Here is a 24,089-nt window from a genome sequence, read left to right on the forward strand (position 1 = left end):
GCAATTTTTTTATTCCAAAGGCATCTGCGAGACTACTAACCCGGGGTCCTAACCGACGCTCACACTTTCAAGATGGCTGCTTCCATCTCAGGATTATTAAAACCTTGGACGCCGAGGTAAAAGAAAAACAACCCTTTTACTAACACGCACACATTAGCAGGCGGTTTCGAGTTGTACGTTATTTATACATTAATATAATTTGAGTGACTACAAATTAAACTAACTAGCTGTGGTATTACATTTAAACCAGTTCCCCAAAGAGGTGAAGGCACGGGTGCAATGTTTAGCACATTTTATTTTTATTAAGACAGAATTGACAGTTTTTTCTTTACCAACACATTATCGTTTTGTAAATAATGATAAATGGATCCCACATGTAATTAATATCTGCATGTTTTCACTTATTATTTTATATTATTTATAAAACAAATCAGCAAATATACTCATCGGCCGGTTGTTTTTAGGTACACCTGTTCAGCTGCTCGTTAACAAAATATCTATTCAGCCAATTACATGGCACCAACTGAGTTCATTTAGACATGGTCAACACGACCGGCTCAAGTTCAAACTGACCATCAGAATGAGGAAAAGAGGTGAAGCAGATGAGCTCCAGCTGCAGAAGTCCACACCGGCTGCCATCTCTGTCAGCTAAGAACAGGAAAATTAGGCTACAATTTACACAGACTCAACAAAATTCGATAAAAAAGATTGGAAATACGTTACCTGGTGTAATGAGTCTTGATTTCTGCTGCGACGTTTGGATGGTGTAGTGGATATTTTTCCTTGAGCACCTTAGCACCAACTTTCATTTAAACACCACAGCCTACCTGAGTGTTTTTGCTAATCACGTCCATCTCTTTATGACCAGAGTTAATCATCTTCGGTTTGCTGCTTCCTGAATGCTCCAAGTCACAAAGCTCACATGATCTCAAACTTGCCACAGTCACCAGATCTCATCTCCAATAAACCATCGTTAGTTTGTGATAGAACAAGAGATTCACATAATGGATGTGTGACAAATCTGCAGCAACTGTGTGTGCTGTCATACCAATATGGAACCAAATCTTTGAGGAATGTTTCCAGCACCTTTTTGACTTTATGCCAAAATAATTGAAAATTAATACAAAAGGCAACCCAGTGCTAGCAAGGTGTGTCAAATGAAGTGGGTGGTGACTGTGGACATCTTGCTTTGTTTGACCAGCGGCCTGTAATCCAGATATTTAGTTTACAGCTATATAATTCTGGGAAGAAGCTGAGAGCGCCTAAATTTTGAAAAAAAGAAAAGAAGAAATACTAGAATTTTTGGTGATTGACTGACAAATAATGAAGAAATCCCTGATTCACAGAGACATTTCTGATGTGTATTGACAGTCTGTTATTGGATTTATTTAGTGGTGCTGTTTACTGTGTACTTGGGTTTTAGCCTTGTGCTTTATAGTAGGGTTTTCAAGGATATGTGAAAAATATTTGAACAGTTTTAATGTGATAGATTACTTGTAAATGGTCCAATTGATTAACTCTGAGTTATAGTTGGTGATGACCTCAATCATAACCATTTGCTTTAGCGAAACACAAAAAGGTTTTTTTTTTTAATAGATTAGGATTAGTTAAATTTTTTTTTCTTCAGCTGACAGTGAGGTCTGTCTGCAGACACAAACTACCCAGTAACTTTGTGAAACTCAGTTCTGTCATTTGTTTGCAGAGTGTTCCTGGTGAGATGGAGCAGATACAACCCTTATTATCTGGAACCTGAAGTCAGCAAGGAGGCCTACAGCCGACCAGAGACGGAGCTGAGTGCAGAGGAGAAGGAACAGCGCGAGCTCAAGGCCCTCAGGCCCATCAAGGCAGCCACCAGCGGAGTCTCAAGCTCTGTTTTTGATGACCCAGTCATCAGGTAGACTCACATCTCAGCTCACAACAACAGGAAAGATGTGTGCATAGGAATGTTCATGTCAGGTGATGATTTTTGTCTTTGTTTTTCAGTAAATTCATCAACATGATGATGGAACATGGAAACAAGGTTTTGGCTAGAGAGATAATGACACAGGTAAAAAAACAATTTAATAATAAATAGCATAGATGTCAGCAGCAGTCTAAATAAACGGTAAATAGATAACTACTGCTTGTCTTGTGTTTAGACGCTGGAGAACATAAAGAAGAAGCAGGTGGAGAAGTATCACAAAGCTTCTGAAGGGGAGAGGGAAGCGATCGAGTGTAACCCCTACACCATCTTTCACCAGGCTCTGGAGAACTGCAAGCCTGTCGTTGGGCTAGCCAGCATACAGAAAGGTGGAAAATACTACCAGGTCAGTAATGAGACACACCATTGCCTGCACAGAAAACACAGAAAAATAAGATTCAATTCAGTTTTATTTATATAGAGCCAAGTCACAAGTTGCCTCAAGGCAACATAAAGACTCTACAATAATATAGAGAAAAGCCCAACAGTCACATGACCCTTCTGAGAAAGTATTTAGTGACAGTGGGAAGGGAAAACTCCCCTTTAACGGGAAGAAATCTCCAGCTGAATTGGCACCAGGGAGGGGCATCTATCTGCCATAACTGATGAGAGGGAGAGAGACAGGACAAATGATGCTTTTCGACAGCTTCCACACTTTAAAAATGGGACACACAGTTTGTCTTTGTGGTTTGGTTTTTAGACACATCTGCTGATCTTATATCCGCAAAGCATAAAGGCAAGTAATTGCATTCCTCTTGGCCTCTGACCCCACCCAGGTGCCCATTCCACTCACGGACAACAGGCGGCGCTTCCTCGCCATGAAGTGGATGATCACAGAGTGCCGGGACAACAAACACCGACGCACGCACATGTATGAAAAACTCTCCCAGGAGCTGCTGGCAGCCTTTGGCAAAGAGGGCAACGTGATGAAGAAGAAGTACGAGCTGCACAAGATGGCTGAAGCCAACAGAGCCTATGCTCACTACCGCTGGTGGTAGAAAGCAGCGAAACGGCGTCGACTGAAATCTGATGACTAACAGACTGGACAGAAGTCAGGTCAGCCGCAAAGAGCCGCAGCAGCTCAAAGTGCTGAGACATAAAAATCACTTGGACTGTAAAATACTGTCAGAGGGATGAAGCGTGTATAAAGAAGAACTGAACATGGCTTACTGTCACTGTTGTATTAAGGAAGCTGTACTGTGTACAAGTGTGTTGTATTTGCAATAATAAACGCAAATAATACAAACTTACAAAGATTTATTAGAACAAACTTTCATTTAATGCACAACCCAATCATAAAAAAGAAAAAATGGAACGTGTAGTAAAAAATAGATTCATGTTAGAGTCAGGTCTGTGGAGTCATTTAGGGATTTGGTTAAGTCCTTCTTTGACTCATTGCAGTTTAACACACAAATGTATTTTTTTCTTGGTTTTGTTCATTTGACCCAAGAATCTGCAAGAAAAAAAAACACGCAACAGCTGAAATTTAAATCTCCCTACACTAACAAAGAAAATGATTTTAGGAGACAAAATACTTAAGTGCATCTGTGAACGGCTTTTAATTAACTTCTTTGTTTTTATCATTGTCAGACTGCCTTAAAGTCAAATTTCAACATACATTCTACAGATTGTGGTTATGAAAACAACCACATTTGAAAGATGTAATATTTTAACAGCACGGCACCTGTGCCTGAGCAAACTCCTGAAAGCCATAGTGGACTATCAAACGTAGTGTTGCTGGTGTAAAGAGAAGTTAAATCGTTTTGAAAAAACACTTTTTTATGAGCTTTGCAATCATAACTGACCTGCAAAAGGAGCTCCGATAAAGTAGAAGAAAACAGATCCCTCTGCCTCTTAAGGTAAAAATAAACATGTCAGTCTTTATGGAGTCGTTGGTACCATGTGATGGTATTCAAGTTACATCGGCACAGCTTGTTTAACAAATATTTTATATTAAGGAATCTGTTGTTTCTGCAGAAAAGCGGTTTAACCAATCGCTCTGTCTGCTGTTAGAAACAAAAAATAAAATAAATCCCTGAATTAAGACTCTGCCAAACTGATCACTAACAGGAGTTTTACAGGACAAAGTAAGCAGAAACTCTTCCCATCGCAATTTAAAACCTTTTCAAAATTTAAAGTTTACACTAAAATATCAAAATAATTAAATCAGGTTTCATCTGACTGGAATGTTATTTGGATTTGGTAAACTAAGGTTGCAATATTCTCTCAAAACAGGAATGCTAGAATGATTAAAAATGTAAAAAACAAAACAAAAAAAAGTTGCCTCAGCTCCTCTAGCTGCATCAAACCTGAACACAAACGTCTTTGAAACAAAGTGAACCTGAATGTGGTCAAACCTCGTTAACTCAACTTCAGCTCCGCGTGACCTATTGCACATTCCACAGCACGCGTCAGGAACATTGTATTAGTCTTTTTAGAGAAATCACCATCTTCTCAAACTCCTCCTCAGATTGCTTGGAAGATATTGCTATCTATCCTCAAAAAGCTGGTTTTGTAATCAGTGGTGCTTGAGTAGTGTCCAAGGTGCTTGAAGGCTCTAGTGCTTAGCGCCCTGCTCCTTGAGTCCTAGTCAGCTATTTCACTGTAGTAGTACTTGTGAGCGGTGCTGCTGAGCATCCAACCTCCGGCCCTGAATTCCAGGATCTCCAGCAGCAGCAGACGGGCCATGGACGAGAGGCCCTCCTGGAGCAGAAAGCCGTCCCGCAGCAGGAAGAACAGGTCATTCATCCGCTGGTTGTCCGCCTTCTCCAGCTGCTCTCCGATGCGATGCAGCTGCACCACCAGACAGTCCACCTGTGGAGAAAGGTGGAGACGCCTCAGTAAAAACGAACGTCACACTAAAAGGGAGATTATGGTTTCGCTGTGGTTATGGTAAACTGCCCAAATGTAGGCAGTATAAATGTTACATGCTACAACACATCTGTGGACTTACATGTGCTGTTATTGGTTAACCACCCAGCCACAGAGAAGAGTAAGTTGAAGCCTACAAAGAGCTGAAGTAAAACTAAAAGAGGCCATGCTTTTCATACTGCATTTTTTAAAAATCTTTGATGGGGTTTTTTGTGCTTCTCTGGCCCACTTTTCAACTAATCAACACAGTGTCATCCATGTCAAACAATGTGCAGTTAGGATGTTGGAGGATGGCCTGGGAGCACATTTGCAGTGGTTGAAAATTCTCTGTGTCGGCGCTTCATAGGCAAATACGCACACAAACGCACACAAGCGTGCTAGCATAAATTAAGCACCAAAAAGTAAGCCTTTGCCACGTATCTATATTATATAGAATTTAGAATTCAATTGAAATTAAGTTAAAAGTCATGAAATAATCTCTCTTCATATACACACATATTTGTAAACATTTGTACACAACAATGTGGAGCCAAAAACTGACTGAGGCCTTCTTCAAAATTACAACCCTTTGGCTACTTTATAGAAAAATGGCTATTAAAGTCTTTTTAACCTTTAAAATGAAAGTTAACTGTTCCACTATGCAGAAATTAGTGGAAGTTCATTGGCCAAAATGCAATTATGAAAGCTTCAGCAATCAATTTTTCAGTTTTTTATTAGCCTTTATAGATTTATATGCATTTGTAGTCAGACAAAAACCACCCAGTGGAACAGGAGGTATATCGACTGACTATACAAAACAACCCCAGTCAGTCCTGAAAACCACTATAGCACTTTTACACTTATATGCAAATGACTGACAAACACTTTCTCCAGATATCTTCCTCACCTCATCCTCATTCATTAGAGCGTCTGGTTTGGCCAACCTCATCAGGCAGTCATACACAGGATGAACCAGGGCCACCATCGGCATGTTGTTCACCTAAAAAACACAGTGTGGAGAGTCCTTACAGCAGCTCAGTATTATCAACATAAAACAAAAGGAAACTGTGTTAAGTCCTTGACTCTGATTTCTCTTACACAAAAGCCAGGATTGAGTAGTCTTACAATAAGGATCACTCTGTTTAAAATGCCAGTGGCTCCAAGCATGGATGAAACCTGAGTGTGTTAGCACCACACCTTTCAGGCTCATCTTTACACTGCCAATGAATAAACACCTTACTAAATGAGACATGACCTAGATTTTAGAAGCAGCATAATTAGCATCTGTTCAAATTTTAGTGGTTGTTCCTGGACACTTAAATGTGCTGCAGTTAACATATTAGGACCCCCAAGATGCAGCTAGAGGAGGTGTTTGTCTGCACTGTGGACATACAAGAAAAAAAAAGCACCATGTCCTCTTAATAAGGACAATGAAAAGGTTCCACTTTTAATCAGAGTGATTTAACAAAGCTGCTTTGTTTCCGCCTTCCTAAATTTTAATACTCAAAACTCTCTCTGTCTCTTACTTTGAGGTAGTCGAAGATGTTGCAGATGAACGTGACATAGCACACCCACTCCTGCAGAGAGCGTGCCCTCATCTCCTCGCGTTCTTTGAACTCCTGCTGGAGTCGGTTCAACAAGTGTCTCCTGAACACGTTTCCATTGCTCTGCTTGGCTTCAGCCTGCAGAAAGTGTCAAGCAAAGTGTCAGGCAGATAACAGTGGGAGGGTGGACAAAAAGTGGGAGCTTACTGACCTGCACTATAGTGTAGCAAATACGCCCAGCCTCTTTGCTGAACACGGGGTCCTTCAAAGACTGATCCACAATGATGTTGGATACTTTCTCCAGGTTCACCAGAGATGGATCTGAAAAGAGAGAATATGTTTAAGTGTTGTTTTTTTTACAGCACCCAAAAATGACACACATGAAGAAGTTAAGGGTTGACCTTTCAAGGCTGTTTTTAGTAACCTCTGCGTGTCCAGGTCAAATGACTGGATCCGGTAGTCTTCAGCAGAGTTTTCCATTACAGATGCAAGTAAACAAATTACACAGGAGGGCTGTCACCTGTGGAAATCAGACAGTTACTGCAAGCGTTTTCATGCAGAATATAAGCTTTTCAAAGACAGATCAAAAGGCCACAGTCGGAGACATCCGGGCACTTTTGGTGACCACAATACATGCAAAATCCTGTACAGTCATCAAATTGGCTGGCCCCCGGCCGCGGCTCATTCACTGAGGGATGGAGGGGATTATACAACCCAGGTCAACTAAAAAGTTCACCGAACACCCAACCAAGCATGAGCCAAGTTATCTTCAACTTGTGATGTGACACACCAATGTTACTTCCATAATCCATATTCAACTAGGTAACGTTAGTTTAGTGTAAGAACACGTAAAATTTCGTCTAACGGTAGCTTTGTTTTAGACAACATTAACATCCATTACAGCTGTAGTGGAAACCAAACGTTAACAGCTAGCATTGACGCTAACGAATCAGAGTGGAGTTTAATACTCAGCCTACACTTGCGTTATAACCGCCCACTGAAAGGTACAAACGGGTAAATATTTTCCCGAACTGAAAGAAAACGGTACTTAAATAATTGACCAAAAAATGGAGGATAATTATGTGACAATTATACCTATTTAATGCCAATTTGTCACATCTACGCTCAGGTAGAGGTATGCTCTGGTAGGCAGCCTTTCCTCGACGCGACCCTAACCTTTCGAAGATGAAGTATCAACAGAAAGATGAGCCCCTCCTCTCTTTCCTTCGCCGCAGACCCTATGGTCTTCGCCTAACCCAAAGTTAACGTAAACGAAGGCCTTAGTCTTGTACTTTCGAGGCCTGTCTACGCCATAGATGTCCTAAATAAAAGAGGATGTGAGTTTTAAGTAGTTACTTGCTGAATTTGACACGGTGTAGTGAGGTAGGGATTTATCTTGACGTGATATTTCGTCTTGGAGAAACTCTTCCGACCCGGCAGTAATATTAGGAGCGCGCTAGCAAGAAGTAGAAATCTGTTCCTGTTCTACTAATTTTGAACTGTACCAGTTGAGGTTCACTGTTGGAGCTGATGTGGTATTTATGAAGGTACGGTGATATTTGTCTGCTTCTGTTACAATTATAGCCAAGTTAATGTCTGCTCTGTTCTTAGTTTACCTTAGCTTAGTTTAGCTAGTTCCAAGGTCTTATTATGTGTCCTCCACATGTCTTTTTTTCTTTTTAATTTTTCTGGTCTTTATGGCATTTTATGGTTGTGTTATAATTATATAAATAGTGAACATGGAAGAAAACGAGCCATTAACAGACACCTAACAAAACACGAATGACATGGGTGAAGCTGTAAATGTAATGTCATGGAAACAGCTGCTAGGAAAAAGTCTTGAGCCACCCGTCGTTTCGTTTTTTTATACTTTACTTCGGAGGAGCCAGACATACTTGACATTTTTTCAGTGGTGTGAGCAATAGTTCTCCAGGCTTATAAAATTTTGTTTGTTAGTTTGTTTGTTGAACCACTGAACACTGGCATATGAGTCATTCAGGCATAAAAGGGCACACTAAATAAGTTATCAACCACTGTTGTGTATCCTTAAAACATTTGAGGAAACTGGACTGGTGGGTGGCAAATGAAAGCCATGTCCTTAAGAAATAGTAAAGACCGACACAGGGCGCGAGAGAGCCAACTGGCCCTGCAGGTGATCCATCAACTTTTCACTGAAGTCTTCTTGTAAATAGTCTCAGTGTAAGGGTGGATGTCAAGAAGCCATGCTTAAGGAAGGGAGACAAGGAGAAAAGCCATCTGTAAAACATGGTGGAGGCTTTCAGAATGACAGTGATCCCAAACATGCATGGGGAACTTCTCCGGAAGACTACTTAAAGAAATTACAAGAAAGCTTTTCTAAGATACTTCAGGCTGTGATGTACAATAAATGTGGTCATATCAAATATTGACTTTCAAGCTTGTTAGAACAGTACAAAAAAATCTACAGAATATATACTGCATTCCCATGTATGTTAGCACGTTTCGTTTTACTGAAACACCCATTTCTCATTTTCATGAAAAGTATATAGAAAAAAGGAGTTATATATTACTGTGTATTGTTCTAAAGTCCATCCCCCAAAACCAAACTGGAGGTTTTATAACATCTAGCATGTAACTGTTGTTATAAATATCAAAATACTCACTTTAATATAGTTTTGAAACACCTGTGCTTAAGATTATACATACAAAACAAGCTCATCTCATCAAACATGATGCAGTTAAGATTATCTTTATCTATTTAAACTTGAATTAAAGTTTGTTTTTTAACTGTGTTAAACTGAACAAAGGGTTGGTCATTTGTCTCATTAGAGTTTCTAGAAACCTGAGGCTGCAGAGACATGGTGGGCTATGACCCTGGTGTCCAGGGTGCACCTCTGTCCCCAGAGGAGGCGGCCTTCGCTGGTTCAGCTGCTGGGATGGTCACCAGAGCCCTCATCAGTCCTTTTGATGTCATTAAAATCAGATTTCAGGTAAGGATGTGTACTTGTTTTGGGACATGTGAGACTTGCGTCCAAATGGTGAGAGAAGAGAGCCCAGAAGTGAGGATTCGTGCTCACTTTGAAGATTACAGTGAAGTAGCAGCTGTGACCTTTCAATTGGTGACTGTACTAAAAGCATGTGCAAACATTTACATTCAGTTTTAAAAAAACAACAACCTTAATCTCTTCACAGAACTCAAGAGATTTTTGAAGCCTGATAAATGCAGGTCGTGTGTTGTGTTCTTATCTGTATTTTCCCCCCTGTAGCTGCAGATAGAGCGCGTGTCTTCAAAAACACCAGAGGGGAAGTACTATGGGATATTTCAGGCAACACGCTGCATTCATTCAGAGGAGGGACTGTCTGCTTTCTGGAAGGGCCACATCCCAGCACAGCTCCTCTCTATCTGCTACGGAGCTGTCCAGGTACAACCTGCAAACTGTGAACTGCAGGCTAAGCGGAACAATTATATTACTCTAAACAATCTCAACAACACAGTTGCTTTTATTGTGTCCAATTTGCAGTTTGCGAGTTTTGAGTTTCTGACAGAGTTGGTCCATCAGAAAACGCCGTATGACAGCCAGACAGCAGGCGTTCATTTCATCTGTGGCGGCTTGGCAGCCTGCTCTGCCACAGTGGTTTGCCAGCCTCTGGACACACTGCGGACACGCTTTGCAGCTCAGGGAGAACCCAAGGTGGGACTAATCATTTCTGATCCTGTCGCTGTCAATGTTTGACAGAGTTTCATACATCAGCTCATTATACAGGTTTTTATTTTACAGTCCTACTTTCAAAAAACTTGGTGCATTGTGAAAAATGTAAATAAAAACAGAATGCAATGACTTGCACATCTTATAAAGTCACATTTTTTTTCAATAAAGAGTACAGAAAATATAGTAAGTGTTTAAACTGAGAAATTGTCCCTTTGGTTCTTTTGCCATCAGAATTATTGTCTAAAGGCGAAGAAAGATGCCCAACGGATTTACTTTACCAAATGGACCATCCCGGCCTTGCCGTTTTGGTCTATTTGATTCAACTTTGTTTTTATTCTTTATTTTATTTTATTTTCACTTGCTACACACGGGACAGACATGACTGGGGGAAAGAAAGAGAGGTAGGGAAAGAAAAACAGCAGGGAAGAGGAACGGTGATAAAGGGGAAAAACCCCCAAGAACCAACAAAACAAATAGACAAAAAAATATATATATCAATCTTCTGGATCACCTGTTGAGAAAGGAAAAAAGAGAAAACAAACAAAAAAAGAGAGCAATATAATAAACAACATCATTGCAATGATCTATGTGAATATAACAGTAAATACTAAATATTGAATATTATAGTGCAGCATCGACAGCACACAGCGTGCTTTGAGATAGGAGCCAAAAAGGGTGTAGTTTGTGTCTGTGAGCACCCGTGTGTACACCTGTGAGCATGAGTGCGCTTGTATTTAAAAGGTTCCTGCATGTTCATGTAATGATCTGCTAGAAGGATGTCGGGGGCCATAGCCCGTCCTCCTGGGCATGAAGCAGGTATGGAGGAGATCCAGGCTCCAGACATCCAGAGGCCCTCAGAGCACAAGAGCATATGTTGTTCTAAAACCTTTACATACAAATAGATGCAGTATTTAGTTTAGCATATGTCTTGCTGAAGTATGCAGGACCTTCTCTGAAAAAGACGTTGCCTAAGTGGAAACACTTATTGCTCTACAACCTGTATATATATTTTTTCAGCATCAGTGGTGCCAATTCCAGAGACACTAACGCACCGCCATACCAGAGGTGCAGACTTGTGAACTGAGCTCTGATAACAACGCAGATGGTGTCTCTGCTCTTTAGTCTGCAGAATGCAGCATCAATATTTTCCAAAAAAAAGTAAAAAGTTTTGATTAGTCTGTCCACAGAACAGGTTTTTCACTTTGCCAAAGTCCATTTTAAATGAGCTTTGGTTCAGAGAAGGTGAAGGTGGCATTTACATATGACTTTATCTTTGCACGATGGAGCTTTAACCTACATTTGTGGATCATGTAATGATTTCTGGAGGTGTTCCTGAGCCCATGCACTGATTTCCATGACAGAATCATGCCGCCCGAGGACCCAAAATGATCACGGGCATCCAGTATTAATTTCTTCTCACTTCACTTCTTCTTTGTCTGTTGAGGACAGAGATATGCAAATGTGTTTAATTAGGCGAATGTAGAAATATTTGAGGATTTGGAAACAAGTTCTTGTTTCCCACACTACCAACAGCATTGAAGACCATTTCAAGTCTTACAACGATGAAATATTCATAAAGCATGTTAAATATTCTCGAATTCCTGCCTTAGGCAGAATCACTCACTGTATACTGCTGAAACCCAGTTTTCTATTTCCAGGTGTACAGGAACCTGCGACATGCTGTGTCTACAATGTGGCGATCAGAAGGAACTCTAACATTTTACCGCGGCCTGTCACCAACACTCATGGCTGTGTTTCCTTACGCTGGCCTGCAGTTCTTCTTCTACAATATCTTTAAAAAGTTGTTGGCTCCACGACCTGAAGCTGGGAACTCGGGAGGTGAGTGGAAACTCTTAATTGTGCAGCGTTTACACCTGCACAGGGTTCAGTTTAAAATCCTGTCACTTTTTATGTTTATGTTCAAGGAAACTTAAAAAGCCTGGTCTGTGGGAGTGGAGCTGGAATGATCAGCAAAACAATCACGTACCCATTCGATCTGTTCAAGAAGAGACTGCAGGTGGGGGGCTTTGAAGCAGCCAGAGCTCACTTTGGACAGGTAAGCTCCTCAACAGTATGTTTCATCATATTTGATTAAGCGCTCTGGGTTTGATGGTGAAGCATTGTCTTCTGTCTGTTCTGTGCAGGTGCGGAGCTACAGAGGTCTGCTCGACTGCATGGTTCAAATAGCCAAAGAGGAGGGCTTCCGAGGATTCTTCAAAGGCCTGTCCCCCAGTCTCGTAAAAGCTGCGCTGTCAACAGGCTTCACCTTTTTTTGGTATGAATTTTTCGTCAACGCCTTGCATAACTTCAAGGAGAAACGGGGAACAAATGTCATCACCAAAGACTTTAACAGAAGATGATGAAGGGGGGTGGGGGAGCAACACACACACAATCACGCACATTGGAAACTAACTTATGCCTTGTTATTTTCTTGCACTGAAAAAACTTGTCAACTGGGTCAATATCATCATTTGTTTCTGTTGTGTTTATATATCACGACAGAAAAATTACTATATTATGTTTGTTTTTGTGATGTCATTTGAGTGTGTGTCATAAAAGAGCTGGATTTTTTTTTTAAAAACATGAATTTAATGTGGGATTTCAAGGTTTGTGGATACTTGCTTTAAAAAGATAAGTGTTAGCATTGAATATTCAAACTGAACTTTGCACACTTTGCAAGAAAGTTGCAAGAAAAGAATACAACAAAATTAAGCTTTAGCTTTGGGATTGTGTCTTGGTTTTGTGCACAGACAAAAAAAAGCACTTAATATTTATTGCATTATATACTATGGAGGACTGGGTATGTGAGGGACTGTTAACTGAGAGTTCAGTTAGTTTGTTGTGTTACGTTACACTGTTAAAGCAGTTGTGTGGATGTGTCTGCTGAACACTATGACGTTATTATTTTTTCAATAAAGTTTTGATTAAGGAATTGTGTTTGCATGTGTGGTGTGTAGACCAGGATGAACATAGTGTTCACTAGAGGTGTGCATATGAATCATATGCCTTTTGACACCTTTTATTAAAAAAACAAAAAAACAGTTTACGTATTGAAGTTTGGTACATGTGCATGGGTCATCACATGCCCCCTAAATGATGAAAAATGAATAAGTGAGGACAAAGAGCTCACAACAGGGTTTATATATTTAAAATAAATAAAATAACTGAATGTGAGCATGTTGGATGCATACTCTTTGTTTGCATAAATGCCGACATACTGCTTACTCTCTTACAATTCCTCCATCTAAAGCACAAGTACACAGCACAGCAGTTGCACCTTAATATCTGCTAACCCTCTACAGGGAAAATACCAAAGAGTCCATTAGCTGTGACAACATCCTCGTTTAGGTTTGACAGTGTTTCTTGCAGATATTGGCAGATGTTGTGGGAAAGGCCTCAGAGGCGATTGCCTGTACTAATGAGAAGTGTATGAATTGAAAAAGGTAGCAAAAGTTGAGCATGTCGACAGAACAGAAAGTGGCGTGTATGGAGGTGTGGCCTTGCTCCTGAAATTCAGATAAATTATCTGCAGTATGATAAGAGGGGGAACTCAGTTTCAGCTTCATCTATATACAATTTCACGTAATATGTTGAGATATTTATATATTACAGCTATTTTGCAATATATTGTCTTATTTAATACTGCTAATTTAACTTGTTAGTTACTGTTCTTACTGTCTTGGAGCATATCTGGCAACAAAATTTCCTCTGAGATCAATCAAGTATTCTGATTCTCATTCTAATTTATACAGCATGTGTTGTAACTTTATTGCAGTTTATTGTTTGATAACAACATTTTGGTTATTTTGTAAGTGATTTAAGTGTTAGCCACATGTTTAGTGAGAGCTGTTAATTATAGATTTGATTTTCTGCTAAAAGGGAGCATTTAACAGGTATTTTCATTAGAAAACTGCGTTTCCCAGAATTCTTTGTGGTAGACGAAAGTTACTCTGGGTTTAGCTAGCAAAGAAAGTTTCGGGAAGCCATTATATGTTGCTCTGATGTCGAGCAGTTTATTTGTTGTACATCCCCTTTTGAAGCCCTATATAAAGACTATCATTTCTGCAATTGATGTCTGATCCGTTTTTTTTGGCTAAGTGGATTCGCCACAATAGCATGACTTGGTTTCCAAAGTTGCATTTGAATGAGCCACAAGCCCGTCTTTCCATTCAGATAGATCACATTAACAAACTCTCCACACAGTAACGGATGCAGCCGTATTTACTTTCATTTACTGAATACAAAACCCATCAATAGTATGACAGTAAATGAACACAATAAAACCACAATGAAGTCAATACAGCAGCAAAACAACACCACGTGAACAAGTCTGTAAAAACTCCTGTAAAACACGACATCACATATGAGGCTCAGATAAGGAAAACATTCAGTTCATAAATATTTAAGGGCAGCCTTGGTAGTCAAGAATCATGCTGTTTCATGAAGACATCGTGGCTGCTGAAACACATTACAGAAATGTCAAAGCGGCTTCATCACTTGATATGATATTCTTTTTGAGTCACATTTATATTTTTCATACAGTATATACAAGAATACACAATCACCTTACATCAGACTGTGAAAACCATAATACTCGACTGTTACAGTGGCCAACAAGAGTCCCAACTACATAATTCAGTTACCAAATAAATGAACAAAGCCAGAGATGTTTAAAGATAAAGCAGAAAACAAATGTTAAGTTCATGTGCACTGAGTCTCTAGATATCTTTTCACCAACACACCCTGAGCTTGGATGAAAACACTGTGGGATAAAACGATTTCAGGAATGTATGCTACACTCAGTCAGGCTAATTGGACTCCATACTGATTAATGAAAGGTGCAGACTGGCTGTTTTCTAAGGAGAAGTGAAGGATGAGGAGCCTGCAGGTGCTTTTGTTGGACTCTCACTGGGATTTACTACACCTTTACACTTGGCGGGCCTTGCTGTGGATGCCTAGCTGTACCTGTAAAGGCAGTCTGAGAGCTGTTGGCTTTGCTGGAACGCCGGCGAGTCGGCTGAGGGGCTGGGATCACCAGGACAGTCACTTCTTCTTCAGATGGCTGAGGGAACATTGCAGGATGTGCTGGGTAGGCATCCTCCACTAATACGCAGGTCAGGGGTGTTTAACAGCGGCTTAGCCCCGCTCTCATTCTGGTTGTGGACTGGAGTTCCAGGAGAAAAAGCTTGGAAGCTTGAAGAGTGAATCCCTGCGGCCTGGATCAGGTAGGGTCAAAGTCTCTGGAGCTGACTTCTTCCGGGGTCGCTCTTTGGGCACTGACAGGAAATCAGGGGCTTCGGTGGAGAGGGGAGTGGACGGGGCGCTGTTGGGTCCGCTGCGGGTGCTAGATGGCAGGGGGTTCTCTGAGATGGAAATGGTAGGGGGGAAAGTGCCAATCTTCAGGTTGGTGGCTTCCTGCGTGGCACGCTCGTACTCTCTTACTTCATCCATGGTCATGTCTGTTGGGTTGGAGCAGTGACATAATATTAATAATAATACCTACTGAGCTATCCATGTCCCCATATAAGAGAGACAAGGAATCTTTAGAATTGTTTTTATTAGAGTTTTTATGTGATATAAGCACAGTGATCTGCAATTCTACTAAACACATAATTTATTAACAATAAAACATAAAAAACACATCAAATTTTTAAACAGATGTGTTTCAGAACAGAGCTTAGTAGTAGTAGAAGTGGGGTGCTGAACTGGCCTGCCTGCGGTTCAGGCCTTTCACCTCTTAAAACCATTTGACCCATCATGAAATATGAAATGGAGCTAAGAAGACCCAGGACTGTTAAAAAGCTAGAAAATCAAGCAGCTCATATCCTTAAGTTCCCAGATGTTCATGGTTAAAAAAGAGGGGATGCTACACAGCAGTAAACAGGGCCCAACTGTTTTGAGACGTGTTGCTGCCATCAAATTCAAAATGAGCTAATGTTTTTCTTACTTTGGTACATTCGCTATGGTTTCTGTGTTCTACAATGAATAAAATATGAGTTTAAGATTTACAAGTGATTGCCTTCTTTGTATTTTCAATGTCCACAGCATCTCGAGCTTTTTGGAAATGGGACTTTGCAGATTTATTTAATGTGGTGAGGCTGCAAATGTGGAAATATTGCACACAGGTTTCTCAAGGTCTTACAACTAACCGCTTCAAGGGAAATACGTGTCAGGAGAAAACTGTACTCTCAGTTTCCCGTTCTTAGCTGACAGTAGTCACACCTGTGGTCTTTTGCTGTTGTCCATCTGCTCTACAGTTTGACATGTTGCACAATCAGAGATGTTGTTCTTCATACATTGATTATAATGAGAATTTGAGTTAATGTTCTCTTCCTATAAAAGCAGTCTGGGCGTTCTCTTCTAACCTCTGACATCAACAAGATGAAAAATCAAAGTTTCTAAGACATAGTTTCAAAAATACACAAACCAGCCAAATGTCTGTAGGAGGAGGTAGGATGTGGCATAACCAATTAGCAGAGGTGACACTACAGCTAACTGGAGTCACCCATCTAGTGTGTGGAACATTTTATATGTTATCATTTGTGGTTAATTGTCCTAACAGGCCATTCAGGAAGTCTTTTCTCTGTTTTTGGTGGTGGAGGTTCTAGCATTTACCCTATTTAGAATTATTAACAGGTATCTGTTCATGCATACACCCTGCTAAAAAGAGCTTGCTAACATTTAGTTGATAACTTAGCACACTACGCTCATGTCCAAATATGACAAATATATCCAAATATTTCCAACTCCAAAAACACCAGATGGAGATGGTCACAAAGCTAAAAGTTGATGAAATTAATAAACAAATTGATAATGTCATGCTAGCTATGTCCATCCTTTGCATACAGTCTATGATCTCCATCTTAAAATGAAAAAATGCAATCGTGAGATTAGTCAGTGCCTGCACATGAAACTAACCCAAGTTTTCTAAAGACTGTCATCTTCTGCACACTTACCAATCCACTCATCCACCCAGGCAAAGGCCTGCCTGTGTCCTAAAAGCAGCACATCTCGGATCACCTGAGGAAGATTACAAAAAATAAAAAGAGAGAAAAGGGAAGCAAAGGAGGCAAGATCACAGGAAAATGAATTCAGGCAGGGACAGAGGCAGGGAGGAAGTTCAAGGAGAGAAGCTGCAAATCAGACGGCATTTGCTCTAAAGGATACAGAGAGTTTCACTTCATTTCTCACTTCAAAAATTTTCTGTTCACCCCTAGAGGATTATGATTTATGTGGGACACTCCTGGTGCTAGCCTGTGAGTAATGAACCTGCCTCCAATGTGTGTGTGTGTGTGTGTGTGTGGGTGCCTTGGGCAAGGATAGTGCAGGGACAGCTGACCCGAGGGACAGATGCTGTAGCAAAATGGATTTGGGAAATGAGAGATACAAAGTTGAAATTCTGCAGCCAAGAAAAAGGGAGGTGGTGCTGCAAGGCAAGCTGTGGGATGCAAACAGGGCAGATATTGTCGAAGGTGATAATGGAACTGCTGATCTAGCTCACGGCCGTGTATCACATGTTTTTAGAGCAAAAGATAGGACGCCTCTGGTTCAGACGATGATATAAGTAGGCTGAAACTCATCTACAATGTGTCTCTTGCCCCCAAAAATGGTTTGTCCTGACCTTGTGTACAAACTGCTCCACACGGGTTTGCAGGCCCCAGACTTCAAATTTGACAGTGACCAGTTTGTAGGAGCACATGATGGGGTCCTGGGTGTCGAGCCATCCTTCCTGCAGAAGCCCTCGGTTCGTCTTCTTTGACTTAAAATACCGAAGGTCCTACAAGGCCACAAGACACCAGGTTCAGAAAAACATTTCAGAAAATTTTTTCCCCAGAAGTTAAATAAACACAAACAATCTTATGTCGATAATCCTTATAAAATTTACATAAGACCATGAGGAAAATTTGTTGAACTGTTTTCAAACCAATACTTCAAATTAAAACTATACTTCCTGTCATCTAATCTCTCTCACACACATCAATTTCCTCCTCTCTGCCCACAGGACAGGATCATCTGCTTTTATCTATGAGGCTAATGCAGGGTATAGCTAATACGCACAGTGAGAGTCTCAGAAACTTTACACGCATTAATCGCTGCTCCCAGTGGACTAATTATGCTGTGATGCTCATTTGTCTTAGAGTCATGCATCTGAGTGTGACAGAGTGTCTCTATCCCTGCTGGGAAAGTACTTGTAGAGGAGGTGGAAGACGTCTGTTATATTCGTCTGCGTATAAAATGTTTCATCAAGTGTATTGAGAGATGGAAAGATGAGAAATGCTAATGACAGATTAATTGCTTTTAAGCGCATTTTTTAATAAGCAAATATCTCTCCAAAAGATGTTTTACTTCACTTTTACTCTCCCAGAAAACGCTACGTCCAGATGAACAGAATCAACTTTTAGAGATTTATTTTCCTGGATGATTGAGAATGCATCAAGACGTTTACTTCACTTACTTTTCCTCCTGGTTTTGCTGAACAAGTTTCATTAACTGTAGATTGTATTTCAAGAAGGTCTAAAAAGTGAAGCCAAAGTCAAAGTGCTTTAAATATGATTTCTTTCTGGTGACCAGCAGGGAGCAAATCCTCTGGCTGCAAGTAGTTTGGTTCTATATACTGTGTCATATATGCTGCATCCAGTCAAATCACCAGCAAGTGTGAGGATCTCTATGAAAACAGAAGTTTTTGGTAGTTTGCAGGTCTGGAGCATTGCCACAGTCTTGACGATGCAGCAAACTCACCCAAGGCCAGACTGCGCCATGCTCATACAAACGGCAAAAAACTCAAAAGCATTTGTCACTTTATGGTCTCAAATGTTATTTTAATACCTTCTTTCATACATCATGGGGTTTATTTTGAAAATGATGTTCATATTTGGAGTAAAATAGATTATAACACAGACTAAGTTGTGACTGTGAACAGCATCTCCAGGCTTTAATAACAGCAGAACACAAACACAAAATAGGTGACATCCATCTTTTCTATACGAGCTATGGCTTGAACTAATATCAGTGGGGCAGAGAGGCTTTTTGTTGATTAAGATTACATCAAATTCCATTAAAATCAAGCATCTGACACTCATGCATGTGTTGACGAGTATTGAGCCAAACGTGGTTTTAAAGATCCTTCATTTTTTTTGTATTAATTGATTTCTCAGTGTGATGCATGCTGGTTTTATTTAGTTAAAATACGTTTAGACACTACAATAACGTCTTTTTATCTTCAGCACTGGAAATTCTTTCTTGTCTTGTGGACGCTGGTTGCATGCGTTTGCATCATGAGCACCTGCTGTCAGACCTTTGACTTTTTTCTCCTTTGTTTTTAACCCCGTCTCTTTTAAACTTGGACATTTGACACAGTTCATCTGCTTTTTAAAATAATATTTACATTAGACATCTGACTTCTATGTTTAGCTCTGGACAGCATGTCTGTGCTATTCTTAGCTCTCAGTGGTTAAAAGCAGAAGAGCACAGAGATCGGTGGGAGGTGCGTGTGTGAAAGTGAGGGTGTCAATAATAAAACTGCAGCGCTGTCATGACCCCTCTTGGTTATTAATAGCTCAGCTTTTTATGACCATCACGTCCTGATAGATGAGCGAACGCACGCGCATACAAATGTCAAATCTCCACAGCTAATGCCCATCACCTCCCCCACACATAAACATGCGTTTCCCTTCCTTCCATCGCCCAGAGGAGGCAGATGGCCTGCTGGTGGTCAAACACGAGCTGGTGCTGGTGGAGAAAAGATAACACCCTATTCTGTTCCTTTCTCCTCACATCTCAGTTGTTGACTTCTCTCCTCCTCCCTCCTATTCACCCTTCTTTCCACTTCCTTCCGCAGTATCTGTGCCGTGGCTGCAAGTATTCATTCACTCCTTATCCTGAGGTCAGTGACGTCGCTCTCCTCACCTCCGACTCCTTGTAGTGGCGCTCGGGGATCTCATCGTAAGCGATGTCCAACAAACACACATCCATCTCCTCTTCTCTGGGCTCACTGCCAAAGATCTGACGAACAGGGAACAGTTCAGTATGTGAGGACAGCTCAATCAGTGGCGTTGACAAATGCTGTGGGATGAAGTGCCGTCACTTGGTGGATTTATAAAGGCAGCTTCACGCATCACGTAAATGCTGGGAGTCATTTTAGTCACACATCATATTGCTGTACAGGAAAGCAGTGGTTGAATGGGTTTACGTTAGACAAAACGATCATTTCCTGAGCACGTCCCATCCTTCTAGCTTTACCCTCAAACAATAGGCCAAACAAACTGTGAGTAGGAATGAGAGTCACACCAAGTGGTCAATGATTTCCTCCTGTGTGACTCACGGGACGCAGCAAAGCAATGTTGACTAGTTATCCGCTCCTTTCAGAGCAGTGAAAGTGCTCTTGAGTCACGGACATTAATTAAACTTCCTGCATTCTTTGAATCTTTTCCATGGGTATAGGGCCAGGAACAAAGGGCAGGGAGTCAACTGCCAAGGTTATTACAAGAAATGAGGGAGGCTGGAATAAAGAGAGAATAGCGGTGACTGCACAAATGGTGGGACCAGTGGGGTGTTAACATGAGAGCGAAAAGACCCTTCTATTGAGTTTGCCTGCACCCACATTTGTTACAATCAGTTTCAAATGTGAGATTTTGACCATCTGTGAAACCATCGGGATGTTCTTGCAACTCCCATAATCCACCACTAGGTGGGGCCGCAGCCTTTTCCTTCTACTACATTGTGTGTTCGAGTAATATTGTGCAACAGTCAGACTTGCCTCCACTGCCAATACCAAGTGTTGCTCTGAAGGTGAGGTGGAGATGATTTGAAGTGCTTTTACCTGGTTTGAAATACTCAACACAACCAGCAGGACCTTGTCAGGTTGATTTAATAAAAGACAATTACAGTCAATCTATTTTATAGCTATAGTTCTGTGGAAAAGTTTTTAACCAGCTCTTATTTCTTTATATTTTACTTTAAAGGAGCCAGACTTTCTTGTAATTTTTAAAAGTGGTCTTAAACATTAGTTCTGCAGATTGTCTGAAGGTTTTTTAATGTTGGTCTTAAGACAACAGGCTGCTTTTTCACTTGCTTTCAGTCTAGTCCAGGCGTGGGCAATCTCAGTCCACGGGGGCCGGTGTCCCTGCAGGTTTTAGATGTGTCCTCGAACCAACACAGCAGATTTAAATGGCTAAATTAGCTCCTCAACATGTCCTGAAGTTCCCCAGAGGCCTGGTAACAAACTAATCATGTGATTCAGGTGTGTTGACCCAAGGTGAGATCTAAAACCTGCAGGGACACCGGCCCTCGTGGACTGAGATTGCCCACCCCTGGTCTAGTCCGTCTACGTGACCATTTTCAGTGGATCATTTGAACCATTGTTGTTTCTACACGTAACAAACAACTTAGCAAAGAACCAATTTTAAATTTTGTCTTTAGGGACTTTCTTACTAGTCTGTCTTGAAAAACACATTTTTCTGTGAATTAATTGTATGAAAAATGCCAAAGACACTGAGGTTTGACAGGCATAAAATTGTATGTTTGCACCAACAAAGTGATTCCGAAAGAGCTGTTAACCAAAAACTTTGCTCGTTATAGAGATTCAGACTGTCCACCTATTGTTCAGATGTGTCTATCTGGCAAAGTATCTATGAGAAATTATCATAATGACAGATTGAAAAAGAGACATACTTTTCTACAACTGCACTGATTGTCCAAGATACAAATGAACCAAGACAAAAACATTCATGTTAACAGTCGCAATCACTGCCTGAAGAAATCAGAACAGCAGAATGACTGATAATCCTCCTGATGTCCTTGGCACACAATGATGCAATAACCCTCTGACAAAGAGAATTCATTATTTTTGATTTTGGGGAAAAGACAAGAAGCAACAAGATGAGGCAACAAAGCAGACAGCAAAGAGCACAAAAGGGCAAAGGTACATGAAAAGAGAGAACCTAAATTCTATCCTCTTTCTTTCAGATGCAGCTTTGTTCCTACGATTCACTTCCAACGGCACGGCACTCGGAGCTTTACTCACATTATCATTGTTCCCTTTGTTATCCTCATATTTGGTCTCAATGTGGATGGAAAACTTGGGCAGGAAGGAGCACTGAAGGGAGGGAAAAGTGAGAAATAAACAACGCGTGAGTTTCTCTGTTAATAACTGCATTGCTTAATGTCGTTTGTTCCAGCCCTTTTTCAGAGATTTTTAACACTGTAAGCTTCATCAGTCTGCTAAAGTGACAACATCCTGTTGTTTAGGTCAATATGTGTGCATGTAGTCTTACAGTAGCTTACTCTTTAGCTTCGCTGCATTTTAGTTGCTGTGCTGAAAGCACAAGAAGCCGACACGCTCAGATGCCAGATCAGATTAATGGAGAGGACTGTGTGTCTGACAGGGGCTTATATCTTGGGTTTTATTACCCAAAACCAACGCAGTAATGGTTATTCTCTCACTCCGGAGATTTAAAACCACATCACACTTTAGTGTTTTTGTCCATTTTTACTGTCTTTAACCAAATTAAAGCTCAACACAATCATTATACAGTGTAGAAGGATGAATACTGGATACACGAGCTGTAAATGCAAAAGCCAGTGTTTGTGTTTATGCATGCCATCAATAAGTGATGCTACACATGGTATATTCACAGTGATGTGGAACGAGAGGCCTTATTGTAATTACTCAGCACAATTCAGTGGCCTTGTGAGTCTTAAAGAGAAACAAGAAAACTGTGCGAGGTGTGTTTGTGTGAGCGTGTCTCTGTGTTTCTGATACTGATGATGGTGACAGAGGATAAATGTCTACACACGTAAAGCAGCTCTAACATGAATTAGTAGGTTAACAAGACTACTTTGAACCTACATCAGTAACAACTGACCTGCTGTTTCAAGTCAAACTGGTCAATATTAAAAAGGTGTTTGTCATTTACAGATGAACAATGAAGATATTTCTTTAAAACTAAGAAATTTCTTTAAAACTGAATTTGGTGCTAGAAATAAATGTCCAAGACCATCACAGTGAGCACTCACAGTGAGACGTGTGTAAAATCAAGCACCTCTCCATGCAGTCTGCCTTGTTGTTACAAGTGTGGTCCTGTAATAAGATGCCACCACTGCAACAAGTCAGCTGGTGAAATGTCTTCCATCTTAGAGCGCAATCAGCTGTAAGTGATACAAAAACCATGGCAACTCAGCCACGAATGACTGCAGAGCTCCAAACCTCCTGTCGCATTAACATCAGCACCAAAACTGTGCACGGCTAGCTTCGTGGTATGGGTTTCCACATGGGAGAGGAGCTCCTGTAGGAGTAATGTGTTGTACTCTGCAGTCAGAGTAAGAGGTAACGATGTGACATGCATCCAAAAACCACAGTAGCTGCTGCCACAGCGCTCATATTCTTAAGGCTGTTAACTCAAGAAAAGTTTCACAGTTTCACATGAGCTGGCGTGACCTCCCTGAAACATCCAGATGCTGCAGAGGCAGTTGCATAATCTCAGCGAGGCTAAAGAAATGGCCTGCTGCTGATTTTATATGTGGTTCACTGATGCATTCCTGCTGCTTCACACACAGAGAGGCCGTGTGCGTGCGTGCATATGTGCATGTGTGTGTCTGGGCGGGCATGTCTTAGGGCATGTCTTCTTAATGTCCTGGTGCAAATCATTAGTGCTTTTTGTTGGCAACAGTCAATTAAACATTCAAACAGCTGAGAGCTGTGGGGTTTCTGTTAATGTCTGATTAGCTCATATTGACAAACAGGCTGGAGCAGCAGGGGTGCGGCTGTTGTTGAAGCAGATCTGGACGCGAATCTGAAGCTCTAACAAGTATGTTTGATAGTCTCATGTGCTTGGAAGTATTGAATAAAACAATTCAATTCAGATGAGTGTCTGGGCTCAATCCTAGGGACAGACTGAGGAGCTAATTTATCCAAAAGCAACTTGGATGTTTTTTTTTTTCAGGATTTGTCCTTAGCTTCTCCCTGTGGAGATATTCCACATCTACCTAACTGGAAGCTAACTTCAGAACAGATCTCTGCACGCTGGAGGGATTACACTCCTTCCACAG

The 24,089-nt window shown here is 40.8% G+C and overlaps 4 protein-coding genes across 6 annotated transcripts in view; 2 read left to right on the forward strand and 2 right to left on the reverse strand.

The window, feature by feature from the left end:
- The first annotated feature begins 28 nt into the window (after window positions 1-28).
- On the forward strand, window positions 29-3,194 carry mrps7 (mitochondrial ribosomal protein S7). The gene is made up of 5 exons (XM_006791543.3): window positions 29-116; window positions 1,703-1,894; window positions 1,984-2,047; window positions 2,139-2,306; window positions 2,737-3,194. The coding sequence occupies exons 1-5, from the start codon at window positions 73-75 to the stop codon at window positions 2,956-2,958; spliced, it is 690 nt and encodes a 229-aa protein (XP_006791606.1). The 5' UTR covers window positions 29-72; the 3' UTR covers window positions 2,959-3,194.
- Window positions 2,021-7,693, reverse strand: mif4gdb (MIF4G domain containing b). Of its 3 annotated transcripts, none has more exons than XM_006791544.3 (7): window positions 7,450-7,693; window positions 6,756-6,874; window positions 6,566-6,675; window positions 6,337-6,492; window positions 5,718-5,810; window positions 4,575-4,774; window positions 2,021-2,330 (listed from the first exon to the last, which is right to left on the reverse strand). In XM_006791544.3, the coding sequence occupies exons 2-7, from the start codon at window positions 6,832-6,834 to the stop codon at window positions 2,300-2,302; spliced, it is 669 nt and encodes a 222-aa protein (XP_006791607.1). In that variant the 5' UTR covers window positions 6,835-6,874; window positions 7,450-7,693; the 3' UTR covers window positions 2,021-2,299. The 3 variants fall into 3 exon arrangements, with proteins under 3 accessions (XP_006791607.1, XP_006791609.1, XP_006791608.1); XM_006791546.3 differs by having other exon boundaries at window positions 4,603-4,774; window positions 7,450-7,692; XM_006791545.3 differs by lacking the exon at window positions 2,021-2,330 and having other exon boundaries at window positions 3,217-4,774; window positions 7,450-7,685.
- slc25a19 (solute carrier family 25 member 19) lies at window positions 7,371-13,030 on the forward strand. Its single transcript, XM_006791547.3, has 7 exons — window positions 7,371-7,901; window positions 9,163-9,323; window positions 9,600-9,755; window positions 9,855-10,025; window positions 11,702-11,882; window positions 11,969-12,099; window positions 12,188-13,030. The coding sequence occupies exons 2-7, from the start codon at window positions 9,192-9,194 to the stop codon at window positions 12,401-12,403; spliced, it is 987 nt and encodes a 328-aa protein (XP_006791610.2). The 5' UTR covers window positions 7,371-7,901; window positions 9,163-9,191; the 3' UTR covers window positions 12,404-13,030.
- Window positions 13,031-13,808: 778 nt separating this feature from the next.
- Window positions 13,809-24,089, reverse strand: part of pitpnc1a (phosphatidylinositol transfer protein cytoplasmic 1a) — a 47,491-nt gene continuing 37,210 nt past the window's right edge. Inside the window, exons 5-9 of the mRNA XM_006791542.3 lie at window positions 22,066-22,137; window positions 19,950-20,045; window positions 17,665-17,820; window positions 17,000-17,063; window positions 13,809-15,502 (exon numbers count right to left, since the gene is read on the reverse strand). Of these exons, the coding sequence (XP_006791605.1) occupies window positions 15,192-15,502; window positions 17,000-17,063; window positions 17,665-17,820; window positions 19,950-20,045; window positions 22,066-22,137 (699 nt within the window). The 3' untranslated portion in view covers window positions 13,809-15,191. The remainder of the gene's footprint in view (window positions 15,503-16,999; window positions 17,064-17,664; window positions 17,821-19,949; window positions 20,046-22,065; window positions 22,138-24,089) is intronic.

The sequence above is a fragment of the Neolamprologus brichardi genome, chromosome 4 (genome assembly GCF_056152115.1).
Source record: "Neolamprologus brichardi isolate AB-2024 chromosome 4, ASM5615211v1, whole genome shotgun sequence".
NCBI classification, from domain to species: domain Eukaryota; kingdom Metazoa; phylum Chordata; class Actinopteri; order Cichliformes; family Cichlidae; genus Neolamprologus; species Neolamprologus brichardi.

Bases quoted from the DNA above. Each gene is read 5' to 3' on its own strand.
- mrps7 (XM_006791543.3), top strand. From the start codon at position 73: ATGGCTGCTTCCATCTCAGGATTATTAAAACCTTGGACGCCGAG. The intron at 117-1,702 runs GTAAAAGAAAAA...ATTTGTTTGCAG, and splicing joins TTAAAACCTTGGACGCCGAG to AGTGTTCCTGGTGAGATGGA. The intron at 2,307-2,736 runs GTCAGTAATGAG...GACCCCACCCAG, and splicing joins AAGGTGGAAAATACTACCAG to GTGCCCATTCCACTCACGGA.
- mif4gdb (XM_006791544.3), bottom strand. From the start codon at position 6,834: ATGGAAAACTCTGCTGAAGACTACCGGATCCAGTCATTTGACCTGGAC. The intron at 4,775-5,717 runs GTGAGGAAGATA...CTTTCTCCACAG, and splicing joins CTCTAATGAATGAGGATGAG to GTGGACTGTCTGGTGGTGCA. The intron at 2,331-4,574 runs GTACTACTACAG...TTTTCTGTGCAG, and splicing joins CTCAGCAGCACCGCTCACAA to GCAATGGTGTGTCTCATTAC.
- slc25a19 (XM_006791547.3), top strand. From the start codon at position 9,192: ATGGTGGGCTATGACCCTGGTGTCCAGGGTGCACCTCTGTCCCCAGAG. The intron at 9,324-9,599 runs GTAAGGATGTGT...TCCCCCCTGTAG, and splicing joins TCATTAAAATCAGATTTCAG to CTGCAGATAGAGCGCGTGTC. The intron at 11,883-11,968 runs GTGAGTGGAAAC...TTTATGTTCAAG, and splicing joins TGAAGCTGGGAACTCGGGAG to GAAACTTAAAAAGCCTGGTC.